The 23,686-nt window shown below is 51.4% G+C and overlaps 1 protein-coding gene across 1 annotated transcript; it reads left to right on the forward strand.

Moving 5' to 3' along the window:
* The first annotated feature begins 5,653 nt into the window (after positions 1 to 5,653).
* MPEG1 (macrophage expressed 1) lies at positions 5,654 to 9,037 on the forward strand. Its single transcript, XM_065403948.1, has one exon. The coding sequence runs from the start codon at positions 5,654 to 5,656 to the stop codon at positions 7,814 to 7,816; it is 2,163 nt and encodes a 720-aa protein (XP_065260020.1). The 3' UTR covers positions 7,817 to 9,037.
* Positions 9,038 to 23,686: the final 14,649 nt, after the last annotated feature.

Consider the following 23,686-nt stretch of genomic DNA (forward strand, 5'->3'; position numbering starts at 1 on the left):
ATACACAGCTATAGACACAAAACCACATAGTATAGATAGATACAGAATACACCCACAGATATAGATACACCCACACAGTATAGAGGGCTTATTCCTTCACTCTCCCACTTCCCCGGTCCTTCTCGCGTGAACAGAGAGCAACAATACCCAAAGTCTGAAGGTGCAATTAATTCGATGTTTATTGGGGTGAACTTCCAGCAAGCTTAAATCCAAGTTCCTTTTTCCTTATTTTTGAATCCCAGCTTACTTCCTGTTTGCCCCTAAATTATATAGTAATATAATCAGCTATACCTTAACCAATCATTTTACTGAAATGTACCTAACCAATCCTAACATATTGTAACATGATTAGCTAACCAATAATTTCCCACCACCTTAATTAGTTTACACCCAGCAAAATTAATTATACAGCAGACAGAAACAATCACAGAACCAGCCAGAGACCATGCAAATAAACAACAGCAAAATGGGAACTATAATGACAAAACAATGCAGAAGTGAGGATTTCACAACTACATCTATAAAGACATAAGGGTTTTCCAACTATGTTGACTGATATGTGAGTTCTCGCCAAGCAGAAAACTATCAAACTAAATTTCCTTTTACATCTTCTAGGCTCTTCCCTTTCTCTGGAGGTGGTAGATCGGATCACCTTTCTAACAGCCCCAGATTGCCTTATTTCAATATGACTGGTTTGAAATGTGTGAGGACGTGACCGTTCGGCTTTCCAGCTTATGGCTGCTCCCACTGCTTAGCCAAAGGCCTTGGCTTAAGAACAGGGCCTCAGACTGTCACAGTGAGAGAAGGCCCTTACACAGGCAGACAGTGATTTTGATTCTTTCTTTTATACCTCTATAACTAGCTAAATGATAAACATGTACCTAAATTCTTAAAGTATAGGCCTTTACAGACAGGCCTGAATATCTGTATCCTAACACCCTGGTACAGACAGATACAGACACAAACACACATCGTATAGATACAGATACAGACACACACCCAGTATAGATAGATACAGACACAAACACACAGAGTATAGATAGACACAGACACAGACACACACACAGTATAGATAGACACAGACACAGACACACATCGTATAGATAGATACAGATACAGACACACACCCAATGGATGCTGGTTATTAGCAACTTCTCAGTTCACAGCAAAACGTTGCTAGTAGCCGAAAGTTGCCAACAAACGAAAGGCCCATCCTGAAGACAGTGGTGTGGGGCGGCCCCACTGCCAGGACCCTGCCGCCCACACAGGGGCCCTGATGCTGTGGAGTGGGAGAGGGGACTGTGGGCAGCAGGGAAGGGGGCTGCAGCCTGGATGCCAGGACTTTCCAAAGGGAGCGGGGGCGCTGGGGGCCTGCAGAGTTACATGGTACCTCGCTCTGCGCTTTCTGGGCCGTGCCCTGCCCTGACACCAGGGCACTTCCGTCTCTGGCTGCAGCCCAGCAAACCTGCCTGTGGCCAGGGCTGTCCACAGGGTGTGGGGGTGATGGGACATGCTGGGCCCAGGCCCCTGGTCCCTGCAGGGCACAGCCCAGAGAATGCATGGAGAAGGACCATGCAGGCACCCAGTGCTCCCCCCACCCATGGAAAGCCTCTGCGGCATCTTGGGCACCCAGGCTCAGCATGTCCCAGTGCCACCTTCCCTGGCTGCAGCCTCCCCTGGCTGCAGCCTCACCAACCTGCCTGCAGCCAGGGCTTTCCATGGGAAGCAGGGCCACTGGGGGCTACGGGGCTGCAAGACAAATAAATACATAAATAAAGTTGTTCCCTAGCAGCCTGCCAGTTCTAACATCGGACTCCCATTAACATTGAAGTCAATGGGATGGGACTGGTTCCCACAATGTTGCTAAATGCTAATAACCAAAAGTTGTCAGTAGCAGGATAGTTAATAGCTGGTATCCACAGAACACCCCCATCCCCTTTAGAAACCTAACCCAGGCTCTTCCTCTGCTGAAACTGTCCTGTGAGAGGAAGTGATGTGCTGGGAAAGAGGAAGTAACACGGGCAGGTCAGGGAAGATTCATTCCTGTTTACACACTCTCTGGAGCAGCGAGATTCAGCGTTAACCTTTTGTGGGCCAGATAAGGGTGCGTGTGCCGCTCTGCCTACCCGGGGCCTCCTGTCCCCACAGGTGGGGTTTGGGGGAGCCCTAAGGAAGAGGATGTGTCAGGCTTGGGTACTTCAAAGGACCCCCCAATGCAGCGTCTGAGCACTTCGGAGTCTCTGCTGCATGTACCCTCACACCCCCAGTGAGGCAGGCCAGTGCTGTCATCCCCATGGTACAGCCGGGAACGGAGAGACTGGGGGATCTGCCGCAGGTCTGTGGCAGCGTGGGGAACTGAACCCTGGGTCACTGGGGGTGCCACCTTCAGTTAGACCCATTGGCTGGCTAATTCCACACGTTATTACGCTTGTGTATTTCCCACGGTATCAACCTGCTGCCCCCTCTGCCCCGGCATCACACCTCTAATCTCAGCCCAGGGCAGAGGGGAGGCCCTGGGTGGGGCGGGGCTGCCCTGCCCTCACCTAGCCCCATGGGTAGGGTCCTACCAAATTCACGGCCGTGAAAAATGCATCACAGACCTTGAAATCTGGTCTCCCCCATGAAATCTGGTCTTTTGTGTGCTTTTACTCTATATTGTAGGGTACTATGGAGTAAAAGTATGCAAAAGTACACAGCTTTTCTCCACCCGGGGGTCTCGACCCAAAAGGGGCTCGCTAGCCTATTGTGGGGGGAGGGGTCGCGGTATTGCCACTCTTACTTCTGCGCTGCCATCGGAGCTGGATGGCCTGGGACCAGCAGCTGCTGGCCAGGTGCCCATCTCCCAAGGCAGCGCTGCCACCGGCATAAGAAAGGGTGGTGATTCCGCATCCCCCCACAATAGCCTTGCAACCCTCCTTTTGGGTTGGAACCCCCAGTGTGAGAAACGCTGACTTAAGGGCTTGATATGTTTATATGTTGCCCTTTTTAAATACATATTTCTGCTGTGTTACAACACCGTGAAAGTCAAGATTTAAATATCTGAAACCATGACAGTCAAGATTTTTAAAATGCTATGGCCGTGAAATTTACCAAAATGGGCCTCACTCTGGGAGTGGCAACCTAGGGCACAGGATTGCAGTGCTCTACAGGGTCGGCCCAGCTGCCCTTCTGTCGTGGTGGAGGGGTAAGCGGGCCAAGTTTGAGTGACTGGCATTGCGACATAGCACACAGGGTCACAGCCCCATGCAGCCCTGTGCACCACATTGCAACGCCCAGCGCGAGGAGCCAGGTCCAGCCCGGGGGACAGGAGCCACTGCTGCCAGCTGATTGCAGGGTGGGCGCGGGCTCCAGCCCGGCGTGAAAATTTGTGTTGTACCCCTGTGTACGTCCATTGCATAATATGCTTTAAAAGGTGCCACACCTGCACCAAACAGCCACCTCCTGCCCAGCATTAGCTCCCTCACTGCGCCATCCTCTGGCCAGCGGGGTCACGGATCCTGCATCTGACTGGGTGCTAACTCAGCGCCTGGTAACGAGTCAGCAGGTTTGTTACACTAGAGTCCCAATCCCGACCACAGCCTCTGAGCGCTACTGCAATACAATTAGCAGGGCCTGATTGGCTGATGGGGGCCAAGCGCCCGCTGCTCCAGTTGGAGGCCATAGCATTTGCTCAGCATCTCTTGTGGGGGTGGGGGAAACCCAGGCCCTGACTGGTGAAATAGTTGGGCCATCAGAATTAGGACCTAGGCACTTACTGGGCAAAGATCACAGCCATCTGTCAAGCAGAGAACGCAACTTCCCCTCCCTCACGTGCTCCATAGCTCTCCCTTGAAGTGAAATGGCAGCTCAGCAGCGTGACTCATTGGAAGAGAAAAAGCTTTTGTCTGGTGGCTGCATCGACTTGCTGACCGCAGCTTCGGTTCCCCCTTCGTCCAGCGCAGCAGTGATACGGCTCGGGTCAGGAGTGAAGCACAGCGGTGGGGCTACGCCCGATTCCCGGCCCAGAGACGTTGTGCAGCAGCACGAAGGGGGAGCAGTGGAGATGGATGAGGGTATTAAGAGCGGAATAGCAGGGTGGGATTAAGGGGCATCGGCAGATCTGGGTGTGGGAAGCCCAGGGCTGGGATAGCAGGGGGCTGAAGATCAGGATTGAGGGGCACCTGGGAGGCTGGGACTGGAACAGAGGAAGCCACGGTAGCTCAGTATAGAGGCCCACTGGCAAAGCTGAGCTGACGAGACGCCGGCACTCCGAAGGGACTGCCCCCTAATCAGCACTCACCGCCCCTTCATCACACTCCAGAGCCCCAGAGAGCCCCTGGGCCTGGGGAGATGGCACAGCAGTGTGAGTGAAAGTGCACTCACAGCCCTTTCCCCCCAGGGCTCTGCAAAGAAGTGAACTTCTCCTACATCCTGCCCCGTCCGAATGATACCTGCTCCCTCGTTCCTTCTCTCTTCCCACCCCCCTAACTTTGCCTATGCCTTCTCTGGAGCAAAGCACACCACCACCACCACCACACACACACACACAATTCACTTTTGCCAAACCAACTCTCCCCCCCGTCACATCAGCCTCTTGCACTGAGTTAACCTCAACATGGTATAGGCACGTGCAGAAACTGGATCAACACCAGAGTCCCTCCTCCCCCAGCCCTTGTGTCAGCAAGTCCCACCCAGCATTGGACTGTGGAGGTGGGGTAGGGCAGGGACCTCGTCCCTTTACCCTGTTACAGCAGGCGTCACCAGAGAATGCTGTAATAGTCTTCCCCGTTCTGACTGTGTGAGCAAGTTTTTAGTGTCAGAAGACATGCATGGGGTGGTGGCTTTTGGGTGATGCTACGTTCTTAGAACAGGGACCTGTGCAAGCAACAAGAGAGTTTGCTGTCTAACTTGGGCTCCCATTGGAGTCAATTGCTGAGGTGGAGTTTCTCCCTGGGACCCTAGCACTTATGCTGGGCTGAGGTTCCTGGGAGAAGGGGTTGCTGTTGCTCTACACGGTGTCTATGACCACCCCACTTCCAGGCCTGATGCCTATATGTAAATATAGCAAATGATGCTCACTGCTGCAGAGTCTGGGTGGATTCCGATTTCTCCTGCTCTGGGAAGGCCTCAGCAGCTGCTCCCACTCAACAGCTGGGCAACACTGGTGTCAGACTGGAAGACAGGTGGGAGAAGATGGGGCAATAATCCATTGCTGTCAGGGCCGGCGCCAGGCACCAGCGGAGGAAGCACATGCCTGGGGCGGCACATGCTAAGGGGCGGCATTCTGTCCATTCTTGGGGCGGCACAGTCCGGGTGGCTTTTTTTTTTTCCTTGGGGCGGCAAAAATGGTAGAGCCAGCCCTGATTGCTGTACAGCCCCTAGCACACTTTGGGCATTGTAACAATCAGGAAATAGCCATCTCCTGCCACCACGATGAGCAAGGCAGAGGGCCCTGACATACCTGCTGGCTCTCCCTCTGTCAGCTGTCATCCCCTTCCCACCGTCTGATTCTGACAGGGATCCACTCTCACTTCTCTCTTTCTAAACACTAACTGGAGCACGGAAAGGAGGAACTCTCAGACAGCTGGGCTCAGCGCTGCTAAGCCACCAGCACGCATTGACAGCTCCCTCCTCTTCGCTCGGACGGCTGCATCTTCCGAGCGCTGCCCCAGCCATGAACACGTTGCTGGGGGCTCTCCTCTCTTGGAGCCTAGTGGCCTGGGTGCAAGGAGCAGAGAAGCCTCCAGAGCCGCCAGCTGCTGCTGGGTTTCAGGGGTGTAAGAAAGCCCTGAAGCTCCCTGGGCTGGAGGTACTGCCGGGCGGGGGCTGGGACAACCTCAAGAACCTGGATATGGGGAGAGTGATCAGCCTGGGCTACTCGCTGTGCAAAACCACAGAGGACGGGTCCTACATCATCCCAGATGAGGTCTTCACCATCCCCCGCAAGCAGAGCAACCTGGAGATCAACTCAGAGATCATAGAATCTTGGATGGACTACAAGAGCGCCATCGCTGCCTCAGTCAACACAGAGGTCTCCCTCTTCTCCTCTCTCAACGGCAAGTTCTCCAGCGACTTCCGCAAGATGAAGACCCAGCAAGTGAAGGACCAGGCCATGACCACCCGGGTCCAGGTCAGGAACCTGGTCTACACTGCCAAGTTTGACCCCGGGGCAGCCCTGGACAAGGGCTTCCGCCAGCAGCTGGTGGCCATCGCTGGGCACCTGGAGAACAACCAGAGCCGGATGGCAGACTACTTGGCAGAGGTGCTGGTGCTGAACTACGGTACCCATGTCATTACCTCGGTGGATGCTGGCGCCAGCCTGGTGCAAGAGGATCAGATCAAATCCACCTTTGTCCAGGACAACATGTCCGCACGGAGTGCCATCACCGCCGCAGCTGGGGCCTCCTTCCACAGCATCATCAACTTCAGTGTCAGCGAGTCACTGAGCATGGAGAACTCCTTCACCAAGCACTACCTGTCCAACCGCACCAACTCCAGGGTGGAGAGCATTGGTGGCGTGCCCTTCTACCCAGGGATCACCCTCAAGGCCTGGCAAGAGGGCACCACCAACCAGCTGGTGGCTATTGACCGCTCTGGCTTGCCCTTGCATTTCTTCATCACGCCCAGCAGCCTGCCGGAGCTACCCAGCCCCACAGTAAAGAAGCTCTCCCGGAGGGTGGAGTTAGCCGCCCGCCGCTACTACACCTTCAACACCTACCCAGGCTGCACCGACACCACCTCGCCAAACTTCAACTTCCACGCCAATGCCGACGACGGCTCCTGCAAAGCGGCTGAGACCAACTTTACCTTCGGGGGCGCCTACCAGGAGTGCGCCTCGCTGTGGGGCCCAGATGCATCAGTCCTCTGCCAGGGGCTAGAACACAGGAACCCGCTCACCGGGGCGTTCTCCTGCCCTGTGGGCTACACCCCGGTGCGACTGAGCACGCAGGAGCGGGAGGAAGGCTACAGCCACCTGGAGTGCCACCGCTCCTGTAAGCTGCTGTTGTTCTGCAAGAGAGTGTGCCAGGATGTGTTCTGGCTGTCCAAGGTCCAGTTCAGCGCCTTCTGGTGCATGGCAAGAAGCCAGGTCCCTGAGAACTCGGGGTACCTCTTTGGGGGTCTCTTCAGCTCTCGGAGCGTCAATCCCTTGACCAACGCCCAGTCTTGCCCCTCCGGCTTCTTTCAGCTGAGGCTCTTCGACCAGCTCCAGCTGTGCGTCAGCACGGACTATGAGATGGGGCACAGGTACTCCGTGCCCTTCGGGGGGTTCTTCAGCTGCGAGACAGGGAACCCCCTGGCGGGGTCCCACCAGGGGACCGTGAATGACCCCTACCTAAAGCGCTGCCCGGCGGGATTCAGCCAGCACCTGGCTCTGATCAGCGACGGCTGCCAAGTGGAGTACTGCGTCCAGTCTGGGATCTTCACTGGAGGGGCCCTGCCCCCGGCGCGGCTCCCTCCCTACACCCGCCCACCCGCCATGACCCTGGTGGACATGGACACCGTCCTGGTGACCAATGCCAACGGAGAGCGCTCCTGGGTCAAAGACGCCCAGACCCAGATGTGGCGGCTCGGGGATCCCACTGAGACGCGCCGCGCTGCAGGGCTGGGTGGTGGAGGGGGCCTGTCGGGCAAGGAGACAGCCGGCGTCACGGTGGCCGTCACCACTGGCCTGGCCATCCTCATCGCCCTGGCTATCTACGGTTCCCGGCGGTACAAGGCCAGGGGTTACCGCACTGTGGAGGAGGGGCAGAGCCTGGTACCAGACAGCTCCGCGTATGGTACCGCTGCTGAGCTGGGGGAGAGATGCCAGCAAGATCCAGAGAGCCAGACGGGTTAACTCCTGCTGGCTACTACTGGGGAAAGCCCCCTCCGCCCCCAGGCACCCCAACAAGCTTCCCGCTGTGCAGAGCTGTGAGCTCCCCCTCTCCCCCTGGGCAGAACCGTGAGCTCCCCCCCTCCCAGGCTGTAGCTGTGACCCCACTGCATTATTAGCTTGAGCTGCAACCCACCCCCCACCGGCCAGCCCCCTGGAACTAGAGATGTGTGTGCACAGGAGTCGGGTCGGGGTAACCCTTGATCCCACCTCAGGGTGACACTGGAGTGGAGCCAGGTGCTGTCTGTGCTCTGAACCGCCCAGCGATTAGATGCAGAGACAGTGAGAGAGCACTCACTGTGGGAGAGGACTGGGCAGGGGGCACACAATGCAGGGATCACTCTCAATACCCCCTGTGACACTGCACCCCATATACATCATAGAACTATTATGATATGATTATGGCATAATTATGATGCATTTTGTACAAGATAAGTCATGTGAGGTGTCATTGGAAAAGTGATGATTTGCTGAATATGATTATCCTAGTTGTAGGCATGTATCATTTTTGTATCTGAAGTTATGAATATTGACTAGGAATCTGTATTTCAATCCTGCTTACTCTGGGTGACACCCACAATTAGCCTTTCTGGTATAACAATGAAGAAGCCAGACAGTGCTGATGGCCCATCAGCAAAGACAATGGACCCTGGAAGAACTTAACCTTCCTGTGAATGTTCCAGACAGCCTGCAAGTAATGGCTGCTATGACTCAGCAAGGTATGCAAGGGCATGTGACCAGGTCACATGTCTCTAGACTCCATCTTGGGATGTCAGTGTTTTTCCACAAACTGAGGTTTGGGACAAAGGGTTCCCGCCATATGCTAAAGCTATTTTAGGTAGGGAGTGACATGATCATCTGGGGTTCTTCACTCCCCACACACAAGAAGACTCCTGGAAACACCAAAGGAACAAAGACTGAACTGGGGGAAGTGCTGGACCCAGGCTAAAGGAATTTCTAGCCTGTGTATGAAGGACCTGGGGATTCCAAGCTGTGAAGCAAGTGCAGGTTGCCCCTTAAGAATCTGCAGCCTGATTGTACCATCTCTGTGGGTGAGAAACTGCTAATACATATTCAGTCTAGCTAGTGTGTTAAGCTTACTTTGCGGTTTTGTTTATTTGTTAGGTAATCTGCTTTGATCTGTTTGCTATCACTTATAATCACTTAAAATCTATCTTTTATAGTTAATAAAAATGTTTTCTCTAAACCAGTGCATTTTGACTGAAGAGTTTGGGGAAGAATCTCAACTCCGTTAATAGAAAGCTGTGCATTGTTCTCTTCACATTCAGGGAGAGGCAGACCGGGTATTAAACCCATATACTGGCCAGATTTGATCAGGAAAAGATGGTACAGCTCTGGGGTCCCAGGCTGGGCAGCTGGGGGTGTTTTGGGCTGCAGTCTCTCTATTGTTGGTTCATGCAGGGGGCTGGTCAACGCCTGCATGTAACTGCAACTGGGTGTGCCCCTGCCTGTGTGAATGCTGGTGGAAGTGCAAGCATGGCGGGCTTGGTAACTTGTCCCAGCAGCCCAGTATAAGAGGGAGCCCAGGCTGGACAGAGAGAGGGCTTAGTGGTACCCCACTTCCAGGTTGCACCCCGGGGGACCTGTCACCCCCCCTCATGGGCCAGCCCAGAGCTTCTCTGCCCCTTTCACCTCCAGCTCCCTCCCGCACAAAACCCCTTCTGCCAATTCTCCCAAGTGATCCAGGGGCCTCAATTTCCACTGGGCCCAACCTGAGGCCGTTTAAAGACACCTGACTCGTATTGGCCTGGCACCCAGCCCTTTTGGGGTGTCACTTTGGGCCCGCCAAGCCATGAGCCCCTTCCCAATGCCCAGGAGTAGAGGGAAAAGCATAACCAGCCAGGGGAGGAGCCCGGAGTAGCTCGAGCAGGGCAGGGTCGCAAAACTCAGAGGTATCTGAATAGGGGATGTCATGGATCTACTGGGGGGGGGGGGGGGCAAGCAGAGCGATCTCAGCCCATAGCCACATAGACACCCACCCTCCTATGCAGCGATGCCGGGGGCAGACACCAAGGGACGGGGAAATACGTGCACTCTGTATTTCAGAGCCCCCATCCCCCCCAGGAACCCTGTCTGCAGCCTGCCTCTCTCCCTAATCCCTGGCACCCACTGCCCAGCCACACCGGCTTAACGCCCCTCGTCTCACCTATGCCCACATGACCCCACCGGGGGCGCTCTGTAGTTTGGGGTGTCTTTAGGGTCATCCTTCAACAAGGGGAACCTCCCTCCCCCCGCACCAGCCTCTCCTCCCCCTTCCTACAGGCCCCAGACCTCCCTTAGCCCTCCTCTGCACGGAGATGGGTGCCACAGGGCTGCTGGGTGATAGCAGCAGATTGGCAGAGCGCAGAGCTCCATTCACAGCTCCGCGGCCCCACCACTGCCCCACATTAGGTTCCCCAGCTGGAAAGCCAGGATGATGTTCACCCTGGGCCGGGGAGTGGGGGTGGGAGGAAGGGGGAGGAGAAGGTGCTAGCAGATGAACAGACTTCCTTAGCACCCAGGGAGGCAGCGCAAACCCCAATGAAAGCCAACGACCCTGCTCTTGGACAACCATCATGAGACACGAGGAGAGGAGCGGCCTTTGTCCATCCATAGGACGTTTTTCCAGCGTGCTCCCAGGCGGCACCCATAAAAGCAAGAACAAAAATGGTTCTAGGTTGTGTTCTATTGAAAATACCCCCCCCCCCCCAATCCTCCCCCCTTAGCCTTGTCTGAGCGCGCACGGTCGGCTCACGTGCCATTAAGGACAGACGGCCTCCTAGGAACGGGATATAGAAAAGGAACCCAGTATCCGGAGTCAGCCACTACCTTCTCTCCGTAACCTCCGGCAGGTTACTCCAAGAGATTAGAAAGATGCAGCTTTTCTCTTTTATTTCAGCCAGCAGTTAATGGCACAGGGGACAATGCATTAAAAAAAATTGTAATTGGGATACTGCACCCCATATTCTTCGCAGTGATTTTATTATGATATGATTATGGCATAATTATGATGCATTTTATGCAAGACAAGTCATGTAAGGTGTCATTAGAAAGGTTATGATTTGCTGAATATGATTATCCTATTTGTATGCATGTATCATTTTTGTATCTGAAGTTATAAATACTATGTATCTATACTTCAAATGTAATTACACCTGGGTAACGCCCACTAGACAAGATGCTTTTAGTCTAGATAGCGGTGGGGAAGGGCCTGTTCAGGGCAATGGGCCATTAGGAAAAACAATAGGCCATAGGAGAAGCTTATCCCCCACCTGGGGAGCCTCCCTGAGAACACTACAGACAGCCTGTGAGTAATGGCTGCTGTGACTCTACAAGGACATGTGATGAGAACGTATGTCTCTGGACTCCATCTTGGGAGGTCAGTACTTTTCCACAGACTGGTCTGGAACCAAGCTTTGGGAACAAAGGGTCCCCACCCTATGCAAAAACTATTTAAGGCAGGAGAGTAACATCATCTAAGGTTCTTCATCCCCCACACAAGAAGACTCCTGGGTTTGGTCACAGGGATCCTCTTGGGACTGTCACCTGACGTGCTGAAATTACCTCTGAGTCCGTTTTCCCTGCCAGCTTGGGACTCCAGAACCCTGAATTGTTGAGCCAGACACGCTAGCCTGCTGCAACCCAGACCCAGGATCTGGTCCATGCCCCCAAAGCTGCAGACTTAAATGAAAACAACTCGGTAAGTTACCTCTCCAGCACCCAGACTCCCAGCTCCCAATGGGATCCAAACCCCAAATAAATCCGTTTTACTCCATATAAAGCTTATACAGGGTAAACTCATAAATTGTCCACCCTCTATAACACTGATAGAGAGATATGCACAGCTGTTTGCTCCCCCAGGTATTAATCACTTACTCTGGGTTCATTAATAAACAAAAGTGATTTTATTAAGTATAAAAAGTAAGATTTAAGTGGTTTCAAGTAATAACAGACAGAACAAAGTAAGTCACCAAGCAAAATAAAGGAAAAACACACAAGTCTAAGCCTAATACATTAAGAAACTGGTTACAGGTAATATCTCACCCTCAGAGATGTTCCAATAAGCTTCATAGTCTGGGCCCAATCCTTTCCCCTGGTATAGTCCTTGTTAGTTCCAGAAGACATTTTAGGTGGAAAGCAGAGGTGTTCTCATGGCTGACCTTGTTTGTCCTGTTCCACCCCCTTTTATAGCTTTGGCACAAGGTGGGAATCGTTCGTCTCTCTGGGGTCCCACCCCTCCTTCTAAATGGAAAAATACCAGATTTAAGATGGATTCAGGTATCATGTGACATGGTCACATGTCCTGTGAGACCCCTAGTCTCCATTCTTCCTGGGTTGGCCTACATCTACACAGGAAGGCTTGCAGGTAAATAAACCATTTACAACCAATTGTCCTAGTCAATGGGAGCCATCAAGATTCTAAACCACCATTAATGGCCCACACTTTGCATAATTACAATAGGACCTCAGAGCTATACTTCATATTTCTAGCTTCAGATACAAGAATGATACATTCATACAAATAAGAGGAATACATCTGATAGATTATAAGCTTTGTAATGATACTTTACAAGAGACCTTTTGCATAAAGCATATTCCAGTTACATCATGTTCACATTCATAAGCATATTTTCATAAAGCATATGGAGTGTAACATCACACCGCCCCCTTCCCTACTGCCCACAGCCCACCCCCCCCCCCCACTGCACAGCACCAGGGCTCCTGTGTGGGCGGCAGGGTCCTGGCAGTGGGGCCGCCCTGCATCACTGTCTTCAGGATGGGCCTTTCGTTTGTTGGCAACTTTTGGCTACTAGCAACGTTTTGCTGAGAAGTTGCTAATAACCAGCATCCACTGGGTATGTGTCTGTATCTGTATCTATCTATACGATGTGTGTTTGTGTCTATATCTGTCTGTACTGTGTGTGTGTCTGTGTCTGTGCCTATCTCTACTATGTGTGTATGTCTATATCTGTGTGTGTGTCTATATGTATCTATACTGTGTGGGTATGTGTGGCTATATCTATACTATATGTGTGTGTGTCTATACATATATCTGTCTATACTGTGTGTGTATATGTCTATATCTATCTATACTATATGTATGTGTGTCTATATTTGTATCTATGCTGTGTGTGTTTGTATGTGTCAATATCTTTAGCTATACTGCGTATATGTGTCTATATATCTAGCGATACTCGTGTGTTTGTGTATCTATCTCTATCTATACTGTGAGGGTGTGGGTGTATCGGGGGGAGGGATAGCTCAGTGGTTTGAGCATTGGCCTACTAAACCCAGGGTTGTGAGCTCAATCCTTGAGGGGGCCATTTGGAGATTTAGTTGGGGTTTGGTCCTGCTTTGAGCAGGGGGTTAGACTAGATGACCTCCTGAGGTCCCTTCCAACCCTGATATTTTACATATATTGGGGGTGGCCAGCCTGAGAAGGAGCCAGAATTTACCAATGTACATTGCCAAAGAGCCACAGTAATATGTCATCAGCTCTTCCCTGCTCCCAGCAGCCCTGCCAATCAGCACCTCCCAATCAGCTGTTTTGTGGCATGCAGGAGGCTGGGGGGTGAGGAGTGAGGGCACGGCAGGCTCAGGGAAGGGGATGGGAAGGGGTGGAGTGGGGGTAGGGCCTGTGGCAGAGCCAGGGGTTGAGCAGTGAGCACCCCCCCGGCACATTGGAACGTTGGCGCCTGTTACTCCAGCCCCGGAGTCAGTGCCTATACAAGGAGCCGCATATTAACTTCTGAAAAGCCGCATGTGGCTCCGGAGCCATAGGTTGGCCACCCCTGATATATATATTAATTTGGGCAAAGCCATGAGGCCTGAGGATTTTATAGGCACAGCTACCAATGTGGAATGTGGTAGCAGCCCAGAACAGTGGGCTCATGGGTGAGGCACTGGATGGGCACCCCCAAAATCTAGGTTCAAATCCTAGGCCTGTGTGAGCCAGGCCTAGATGCGAATCTAGCTAGTGTGGCTGGGCAATGGGCTTGCCAGGGCGGGTGTGAGCCTACACTCCATTCATGCTTGTGAAGTGTTCACGTACCCCACTGTTGAGTGTGTGTCACAGGGTCCCCCCGTGCCCGATCCACAAAGGCCGTGAATTATCCCAGTGCCAGGTGGGGAGTTTTACCTCAAACTGTAGCAGCTCTTGTGTTTAGCCCTGGTGCAATCCCTGGTATGGTGGCAATAAAGCAATGGGGTGGGGGGGACAAGGGGAAGCAAAGGCAGGGGGTTGATTTGGGAGAGGCCAGGGACCAGCTGCGCTGCAGGGTCTCAGTCACAACCAAGTGGAGGAGCCATGGGAAAAGCAGGGAAGCTCCCAGCAAGGCAGGACCAGCCACGTCCCGGACACAGCCCTGTGCTTGCTCCTTTGGCTGGAAATGGCCTGGAGAGACTGCCTTAAAAATAGAGAGAGCAGTTAGCAGCTGGTTTCCCCACTGGCAGCGTCTGTTTCCTGTGGCAGGGCAGAGTGATGGGCTTGGTGTGTGACAGCTCTTCCATGATGGGGTGGCTGGGACAGGAGGCGCCAGGCTGAGGCGGTCAGAAAACAGAGAAGTGTGAACTTAACGTGCCCTAGGAGTGAAACTGCCCAGCCGCGTGGCCCCTCAGCGCTCACTTGGGTTTCATTTTCCAGCCCACATCCTCACGCGCTCAGCTAGGACAACACAGTGGGCAGGGCACAAAATGGCCGCTGGGCTCCGCCGCTGGGGAGCTTGCCCACGCTGGTCTGCAGGCAGCTAGGCCTCAGCTGGGGAGCTGGCAGGTTTCCGAGGCTGTAGAGCACATGGGCTCCCACGTCTGGCGCGGAGCACGGCTTTAGACCAGCCCCTGCCACCTCTGCCCTCCCCCGTCACCATAGTGCCTCGGTCTGTGGTGGGTACGAGACGCCACGGGAAGAGCGGGCGGGGAAGGCAGGGGCTCGTGGCTGGAGCAGAGCCAGAATGGAGGGTGTCTGAGGTGACGGGGAGCTTGGAGAAGGCTGTGGCGCCAGAGGATCGGAGAGAGCGAGGGGCAGGGTGCATGGGGGTCGTTGGGGGAGGTGGGTGAACTCGAGGCAGCCAGGGGTGCGGGGGGGGCTGTTGATGGGGGTGAGAGGCTGCAGCTTCAGGGAGTTGTGGGGGAAGCTGCCCTGCCCCTGCTTCCTATTGAACAACCAGCCCTGCCCATATCCCCCAGCTCTCCCCCACTGCCTGTCTGCCCCAGCCTGCCCCTGTTCTACACCAACCCCACTGTGAGTCACTAAAGCAGCTGGCTGCTTCCTCCACCCCAGGCTGGGGGCAGACAAGTCTCCTGGTTCTCAGTGCAGGTGCTGGAGGACTAATTGCAGGGAAAGCACCACTCAGCTCCAGGAGGGATGTGGGAGATCCAGGCAGGGCTGCAGAGATGTGTGTTGGAAAGAGGCAAATGCAGGGCTTAAATAAATGGCACCTGGCGGGTGGGGGGATGGTTCCCCCGACTCCCTCACTGCTCCTCCTCCTCCTCCTTGCCTCCTGTGGTAAGCACCCTTCCAGCTCCTGGATGGTTCAAGCTGCTTTAATCAGTGGGCAAATCTGGGCGCGTCCTGCCCGGAGCGCGGCACTCAGCAGCTGCCCTAGCAGGTGGAGCGAGTGCAGCCTGGATCAAAGCCCCAGCAGCTCCAGACTGATCCTCCCCACACAATGCCTCTGGCTCCTCTAGTCTTCCCCATGGGGAGGGGTGAGGAGAAGCCCTGGGGCAGTGAGAGTCTCTGCTGCTCCCGTTCCCCTATGAAGAGAGCAGCCCCAGGGTGCCCTTGAATACAGGAGCAGAGCCCTGGGCCCTGGCCCCCTCTCCTTTGTCTGTGGTTGGCGGGTGAAGAACAGAAACCCTTGCTGCAAACTCAGACTGGGCTGGGCTGAAGGATTGGCGGGCGCAGGGTTTAGCTGCTAGAGGAAAGACCCAAAGAAGTTCCTACCACTGGGACGCCCTGCCAGCAGGTGCCTAGTCCTCCTCCCTCCACCTGGCTCAGTGTGTGCATGGGAGGGGGGAGGGATTCTGTTGCAGGGTGGAGTTTGGAGGGGATCAGGAAGGTGACATCGCCATACAAGCGATAAATAATAACACTGAGGTCAAGGAGTGTTTTGCAATTTGCTGCCTTGGGGGCTAATGTGTCTGAGGGACTCACTCGTGCCAGTCGGTCAGTGAGATCTTCTGGCTTTGTCTGGGTGCAAAATTAAACATCATTAGCAGAGCTTCGTGGGACTTGGTTACCCTGGCCCATGGATATTTTTGAGACATGAAAAAAAATTCCCTTCCCAAACTGTGATGAAAGTTGCCATCTCGAACACTTTTGCCAGTGCTGGTGCTAGCCCATTGGGGGCCCTAAGCAGGAATATTTTGCCCCCCCCAACACAATAAAAAGCAAATGTGGGGAGGGCCTTTGAGCTGCTTGGAGCCCTAAGCAATTGCTTAGTCTGCTTATGCCTAGCTCTGACTTTAGCAAACCAAAAACCAATTTGTTCTGGGTCAATTGAAACATTTTGTTTCAGTGTCGACATTTTTCAGTCTACAGTTACTAAAAATTTTGAAGCAAAAAGTCGTTTTGACTCAAACACCACCACCCCCCACTTCCCCCCCCCAAAAAAAATTCCAGTTAGAATATGCGGAAATTTTAACTATTCGGATATGTTTCCTCACAAATTTTTTGAGTCGGGAGACTCATCAAAACCGAACCTCTTCACAATCAGGTTTGGAGTTGCTGAATTAGCTACGTTGTATCATTCTGTGTTAAGTACATGCTCAAAGTTTCTTTATAGTACAGTTCCATCATAAAGATTCAACAAACAAGTAATAGATGTTGTGATAAATAAAGTGGGGGGATAGCTCCCTTGGATGTACACCCAGACAGCCAGTTAGCTGTAAAATCCCTCTTGGTAGCTGTTCTTTACTTGCTTTACCTGCAAAGGGTTAAAAAGTCCCCCAGGTAAGGGGGGGGGAAAGTGGGCACCTGACCAAAAGAGCCAATGAGAAGGTAGAACTTTTTAAAATTGGGAAAGAAACTTTGCCTTTGTCTGTTGTTCTCTGGGCTGGAGAGACAGAGCAGCCATGCTATCAGCAGCTAAGCCAGGTATGATCATAAATCATCAGATCACGCCTAGAACTACTTCTCTGAACTCCAAATGTGTAAGTAGATCAGAGTGTTTAGCTAGACGCGATCAGGTTATTTTCTTCCTTTTGGCTTGTGGATCTCCTCTGTGCTAACCCCAGATGCTTTTGTTTGCTTGAAACCTTTAAGCTGAACCCTCAAGAAAGCTATTTTGGGTGCTTGATTTTTGGAATTGCTCTTTTCAAATCTAGCAAAAGCCTAAGTTCCAGATGTATTTTCTGTCTTTTTGTTTTTAATAAAATTTATCTTGTTTAAGAATAGGATTGGATTTTTGGTGTCCTAAGAGGTTTGTGCATGTTGTTTAATTAGCTGGTAGCCAAAGCTAATTTCCTTTGTTTCCTTTCTCAGCTCTTCCCCGGAGTGGGGGTGAAAGGGCTTGAGGGTGCCCCACAGGGAGGAATTCCCAAGTGCGCCATCCTGGGTCCCAAGGGGGTATTTTTGCATTTGGGTGGTGGCAGCGTTTACCAAGCCAAGGTCAGAGAAAAGCTGTAACCTTGGGAGTTTAATACAAGCCTGGAGTGGCCAGTATTAATTTTTAGGATCCTTGCGGGCCCCACTTCTGCACTCGGAGTGACAGAGTTGAGATTCAGCCTTGACAGATGTTTTAATAAACAGTTAATCGATAGTTACAAAAAGTCCAACAGGTCAACAGGTTGTGTATGACCATGGCTTATAACCATTCTATGACACCTTATACTGATGTGCTTGTAACCATCTATAACACATGCTACTCAGGTCTGTAGCATGCTTATAGCATCTATTATGCCTTTATAACCCCTTTGAAACCATTTATAAATGTAACTCACTATAAAGCGTGACCTTCAGATGTAAGCGTGTGCTTATTATTTGCTTTGCTGAATAGTGACAGGCTGTTGACTTGAAGCCGTCAAATACTTTTAAGCTACTAATGGCAGTCTTGTAGAAATGGAGGGCTGGAAAGGATTTCAAGAAGTCATCAAGTCCAGTCCCCTGCACTGAGGTAGGACTGGTTGTTGTATTTCTCAGATTTACTGTAATCGAAAAAATAATGCAACTAGCTCGTGGGGGGGCAGGGAAGAACTGTTCTTGGGGATGATCAAATGTTTTATAAGGTTTCAAGCTCAGTTGCATGTCAAAGTTGATGAGGAAGCGCATCTGTTCCAAAAGTCGTAAGAAGCAGAAGGAACTGAGTACCATCTCTGTTATGTTTTATGTCGAGCTTACTTCCCCATCATTATATCTGCCCTACATGCACTTACAAACATAATCAGTTACTGTGACTAACTTACTGATCCGACTCATCTCTTCTGCTCCAAGCTGATACGTAATATCATTGATGTTTGCATTCTCTGGTCTTGCAGTTTCAACAAGCTGTAAAGTTGAGTAATTGCATAATTTCATTGGCTATCCTGTGAAATGTGGGGTATTTGATAGCATATATAAGCTGTAAATCATTTACCTTTCTGTATTTCTTGGGATTTGTTTCTTTATGATTTTTTTTTTTTAATAATCACATAAAATAAATCATCTTCCCATGTAGGTACCTACAGACCATGATCAAGTCACCTCTTAACCTTCTTGGGGATAAACAAGATAGATTGCGCTACTTGCATGTCTACGCAGCCCATGACAGCGAGCCTCCAAGTTGACAGACTTGGGTTCGCAGGGGTCTTGCTATGGCACGAAAACCAGCTGTGCAGATGTTGTCACTTTGTCTGGAGCTTGGGCTCAGAAGCTTAGGGAGTGGGGAGGGCTTCAGAGCCTGAGCCGCAACTGAACACCGCTGTCTACACAGCTTTTTTAGCACCGTCGTGCGAGCCCAAGTCTGTTGACCTGGGGCTTGGAGGCTCTTGGCTGCTGGCTGTGGAGACATACCCTATAAGATTTGACAGACCTCCGATCACTCTTGTAGCTCTTTTCTGAACCCTTTCCAATTTTTCAACATCCTTCTTGGAGACGCCAGAAGTGGGCGCAGTATCTAGTCATGGTCTCACTAATGCACAAAGTAACACCACCTCCCTTCTCCAAGTTGATAGTCCCGGCTTATACAGCCAAGGTTTGTGTTTGCCTTCTTGCCTACAGCATTGCCCTGGCAGTTCATGTTCAGCTGATTATCTACCATGAGCCTGAAGCCCTTTTCAGTGCCGCTGCTTTCCATGACCCAGTCCTGCCTCTGTCTCCATCTGACCTATGCCTAGATGCCTGACCTTGCATTAGGCCATGTGAAAACAGACGTTCGAAGCAGCCGACACTGTGCTGGTGAGCCCTGTGAATGTAACCCAACATTGGATCCCAAGAAATGCTGCCACAACGTTAACATGGGCTTTCACCAAAACGTTACCTGCCCTTGGCTGGCTTAGACAAGAATGGCCCCTTGTATGAAGAGAGCCCATCCTCACAGCTCTACCACAGACCCAGAGTTTTACTGGGGCATTGGAGAGATCCACACCCCAATGGCTATGCAGGTGGTGTCGGAGACAAGGCTTTGGATTCTTTGACCATGGGATGGTGTTCCAAGAAGGAGGAGTGCTAGGCAGAGACGGGCTCCACCTAACCAAGAGAGGGAAGAGCATCTTCGCAAGCAGGCTGGCTAACCTAATGAGGAGGGCTTTAAACTAGGTTCACCGGGGGAAGGAGACCAAAGCCCTGAGGTAAGTGGGGAAATGGGATACCGGGAGGAAGCACGAGCAGGAGAGCGCAAGAGGGGAGGACTCCTGCCTCATACTGAGAAAGCAGGACGATCAGCGAGTTATCTTCAGTGCTTATACACAAATGCAAGAAGCCTGGGAAACAAGCAGGGAGAACTGGAAGTCCTGGCACAGTCAAGGAATTATGATGTGATTGGAATAACAGAGACTTGGTGGGATAACTCACATGACTGTCATGGATGGATATAAACTGTTCAGGAAGGACAGGCAGGGCAGAAAAGGTGGGGGAGTTGCATTGTACGTAAGAGAGCAGTATGACTGCTTAGAGCTCCGGTATGAAACTGCAGAAAAACCTGAGAATCTTTGGATTAAGTTTAGAAGTGTGAGCAACAAGGGAGATGTCATGGTGGGAGTCTGCTATAGACCACCAGACCAGGGGCATGAGGTGGACGAGGCTTTCTTCTGGCAACTAACAGAAGTTACTAGATCACAGGCCCTGGTTCTCATGGGAGACTTCAATCACCCTGATATCTGCTGGGAGAGCAATACAGCGGTGCACAGACCATGATCCAATCCAGGAAGTTTTTGGAAACTGTAGGGGACAATTTCCTGGTGCAAGTGCTGGAGGAACCAACTAGGGGCTGAGCTCTTCTTGACTTGCTGCTCACAAACAGGGAAGAATTAGTAGGGGAAGCAAAAGTGGATGGGAACCTGGGAGGCAGTGACCATGAGATGGTTGAGTTCAGGATCCTGACACAAGGAAGAAAGGAGAGCAGCAGAATACGGACCCTGGATTTCAGAAAAGCAGACTTTGACTCCCTCAGGGAACTGGTGGGCAGGATCCCCTGGGAGAATAACGTGAGGGGGAAAGGAGTCCAGGAGAACTGGCTGTATTTTAAAGAATCCTTATTGAGGTTGCAGAAACAAACCATCCTGATGTGTAGAAAGAATAGTAAATATGGCAGGCGACCAGCTTGGCTAAACAGTGAAATCTTTGCTGACCTTAAACACAAAAAAGAAGCTTACAAGAAGTGGAAGATTGGACAAATGACCAGGGAGAAGTATAAAAATATTGCTCAGGCATGCAGGAGTGAAATCAGGAAGGCCAAATCACAATTGGAGTTGCAGCTAGCAAGAGATGTTAAGAGTAACAAGAAAGGTTTCTTCAGGTATGTTAGCAACAAGAAGAAGGTCAAGGAAAGTGTGGGCCCCTTACTGAATGAGGGATGCAACCTAGTGACAGAGGATGTGGAAAAAGCTAATGTACTCAATGCTTTTTTTGCCTCTGTCTTCACGAACAAGGTCAGCTCCCAGACTGCTGCACTGGGCAGCACAGTATGGGGAGGAGGTGACCAGCCCTCTGTGGAGAAAGAAGTGGTTCAGGACCATTTAGAGAAGCTGGATGAGCACAAGTCCATGGGGCCGGATGCACTGCATCCGAGGGTGCTAAAGGAGTTGGCAGATGTGATTGCAGAGCCATTGGCCATTATCTTTGAAAACTCATGGCGATCGGGGGAGGTCCCAGATGACTGGAAAAAGGCTAATGTAGTGCCCATCTTTAAAAAAGGGAAGAAGGAGGATCCAGGGAACTACAGGCCAGTCAGCCTCACCTCAGTCCCTGGAAAAATCATGGAGCAGGTCCTCAAGGAATCAATTCTGAAGCACTTAGAGGAGAGGAAAGTGATCAGGAACAGTCAGCATGGATTCACCAAGGGCAAGTCATGCCTGACTAACCTAATTGCCTTCTATGAGGAGATAACTGGGTCTGTGGATGAGGGGAAAGCAGTGGACGTGTTATTCCTCGACTTTAGCAAAGCTTTTGATATGGTCTCCCACAGTATTCTTGCCAGCAAGTTAAAGAAGTATGGGCTGGATGAATGGACTATAAGGTGGATAGAAAGCTGGCTAGATCGTCGGGCTCAACGGGTAGTGATCAATGGCTCCATGTCTAGTTGGCAGCCGGTATCAAGCGGAGTGCCCCAAGGGTCGGTCCTGGGGCCGGTTTTGTTCAATAGCTTCATTAATGATCTGGAGGATGGCGTGGACCGCACCCTCAGCAAGTTTGCAGATGACACTAAACTGGGAGGAGTGGTAGATACACTGGAGGGTAGGGATAGGATACAGATGGACCTAGACAAATTAGAGGATTGGGCCATAAGAAATCTGATGAGGTTCAACAAGGACAAGTGCAGAGTCCTGCACTTAGGACGGAAGAATCCCATGCACTGCTACAGACTAGGGACCGAGTGGCTAGGCAGCAGTTCTGCAGAAAAGGACCTAGGGGTTACAGTGGACGAGAAGCTGGATATGAGTCAACAGTGTGCCCTTGTTGCCAAGAAGGCTAGCGGCATTTTGGGCTGTATAAGTAGGAGCATTGCCAGCAGATCGAGGGACGTGATCATTCCCCTCTATTCAACATTGGTGAGGCCTCATCTGGAGTACTGTGCCCCACACTACAAGAAGGATGTGGAAAAATTGGAAAGAGTCCAGCGGAGGGCAACAAAAATGATTAGGGGCCTGGAGCACATGACTTGTGAGGAGAGGCTGAGGGAACTGGGATTGTTTAGTCTCCAGAAGAGAAGAATGAGGGGGGATTTGATAGCTGCTTTCAACTACCTGAAAGGGGGTTCCAAAGAGGATGGTTCTAGACTGTTCTCAGTGGTACTAGATGACAGAACAAGGAGTAATGGTCTCAAGTTGCAGTGGGGGAGGTTTAGGTTGGATATTGGGAAAAACTTTTTCACTAGGAGGGTGGTGAAGCACTGGAATGGGTTCCCTAGGGAGGTGGTGGAATCTCCTTCCTTAGAGGTTTTTAAGGTCAGGCTTGACAAAGCCCTGGCTGGGATGATTTAGTTGGAGATTGGTCCTGCTTTGAGCAGGGGGTTGGACGAGATGACCTCCTGAGGTCCCTTCCAACCCTGATATTCTATGATTCTATGATTCTATGATCTCAGGGTGGAACTGGGGTTTCACGTCTACCCCCATGATGAAATGAATCTTCTTCTCTAGTGCCATGTCTACACTAGCACTTATGTTGGCAAAACTTCTGTTGCTCAAGAATGTGAAAAACACCCCCCCCCCCCCCGAGTAACACAAGTGTTGCTGGTATAAGCACTTGTGCGCACAGCACTATGTGGGTGGGAGATGTTTTCCCGCCAACAATACTGGTGCTGCTCGTTCAGCCGGTTTTATGATGTTGACAGATGAGCTCTCTCCCGTCGGCATAGAGTGGCTACACGAGGGAGCTTACAGCAGCGCAGGGGCATCGGTACAGCTGTGCCGCTCGTATAGACGACTGGTGCCTCCCCATACTGGGAGGGCACAAGCTAAAGGGGAGGACACATATGTGATTAATTTGAACAAGAGTGTTGTCAAGCTTAAAAAGAACAATAGTATTGTCAATATTCGGCCTAAAACTTCCAGAAGCTTCACAAAGCGAGCCTTGTAAAATTAGCTTTAAGAAGCAAGCTTTGCAAAAGGAAACCGACTTGTAGTCAAAACACTCTGCTACCAGTTACCCCATTATGCTAACTCCTATAAAGTGAGATAAGCTGTACCCCTCCCCCCCCTCCCCCCGCAGGCACAGCTTGTCTAGCCCACATTGACCATATTTAGAACATTTGGCTATTAGACAAACCACAGTTGAGACAATGGGCTATATGGACATAAGTTATCTCCTTGTGCATAACTTATAAAACTAAAACGACAATTGGCTACAAGAAAATAAGTAAGCACGAATTATACAGCCAAAGCGACAACTCTAATCACATTAAAGATTTGGCCCTGATTGGTTGACCTGCTTCAAAACACGGCAGGCAGATAAGAATAAATGTGTAGAGCCTCAGGTGTGTGTGTGTCTTGGTGTAGGATGTGGTTCTCCTTGACCGTCTGACCCACACCCCCTGAACCGAGGAAACCTGAATCACACCAACTATCTGTACCTGGCCAGTGCAAAGAGCAGTTGGCTAAAAGGTAACATATTCTCGGTAGGGTAAGGTTTTAAAGTAAAATAATCTGGTTGCATGCAGAATAAGGTAATGGAGTAAAGAAGTCTGGATTGCTCAAGCTGATTTG

This window comes from Emys orbicularis, chromosome 4 (assembly GCF_028017835.1).
Source record: "Emys orbicularis isolate rEmyOrb1 chromosome 4, rEmyOrb1.hap1, whole genome shotgun sequence".
NCBI lineage: Eukaryota > Metazoa > Chordata > Testudines > Emydidae > Emys > Emys orbicularis.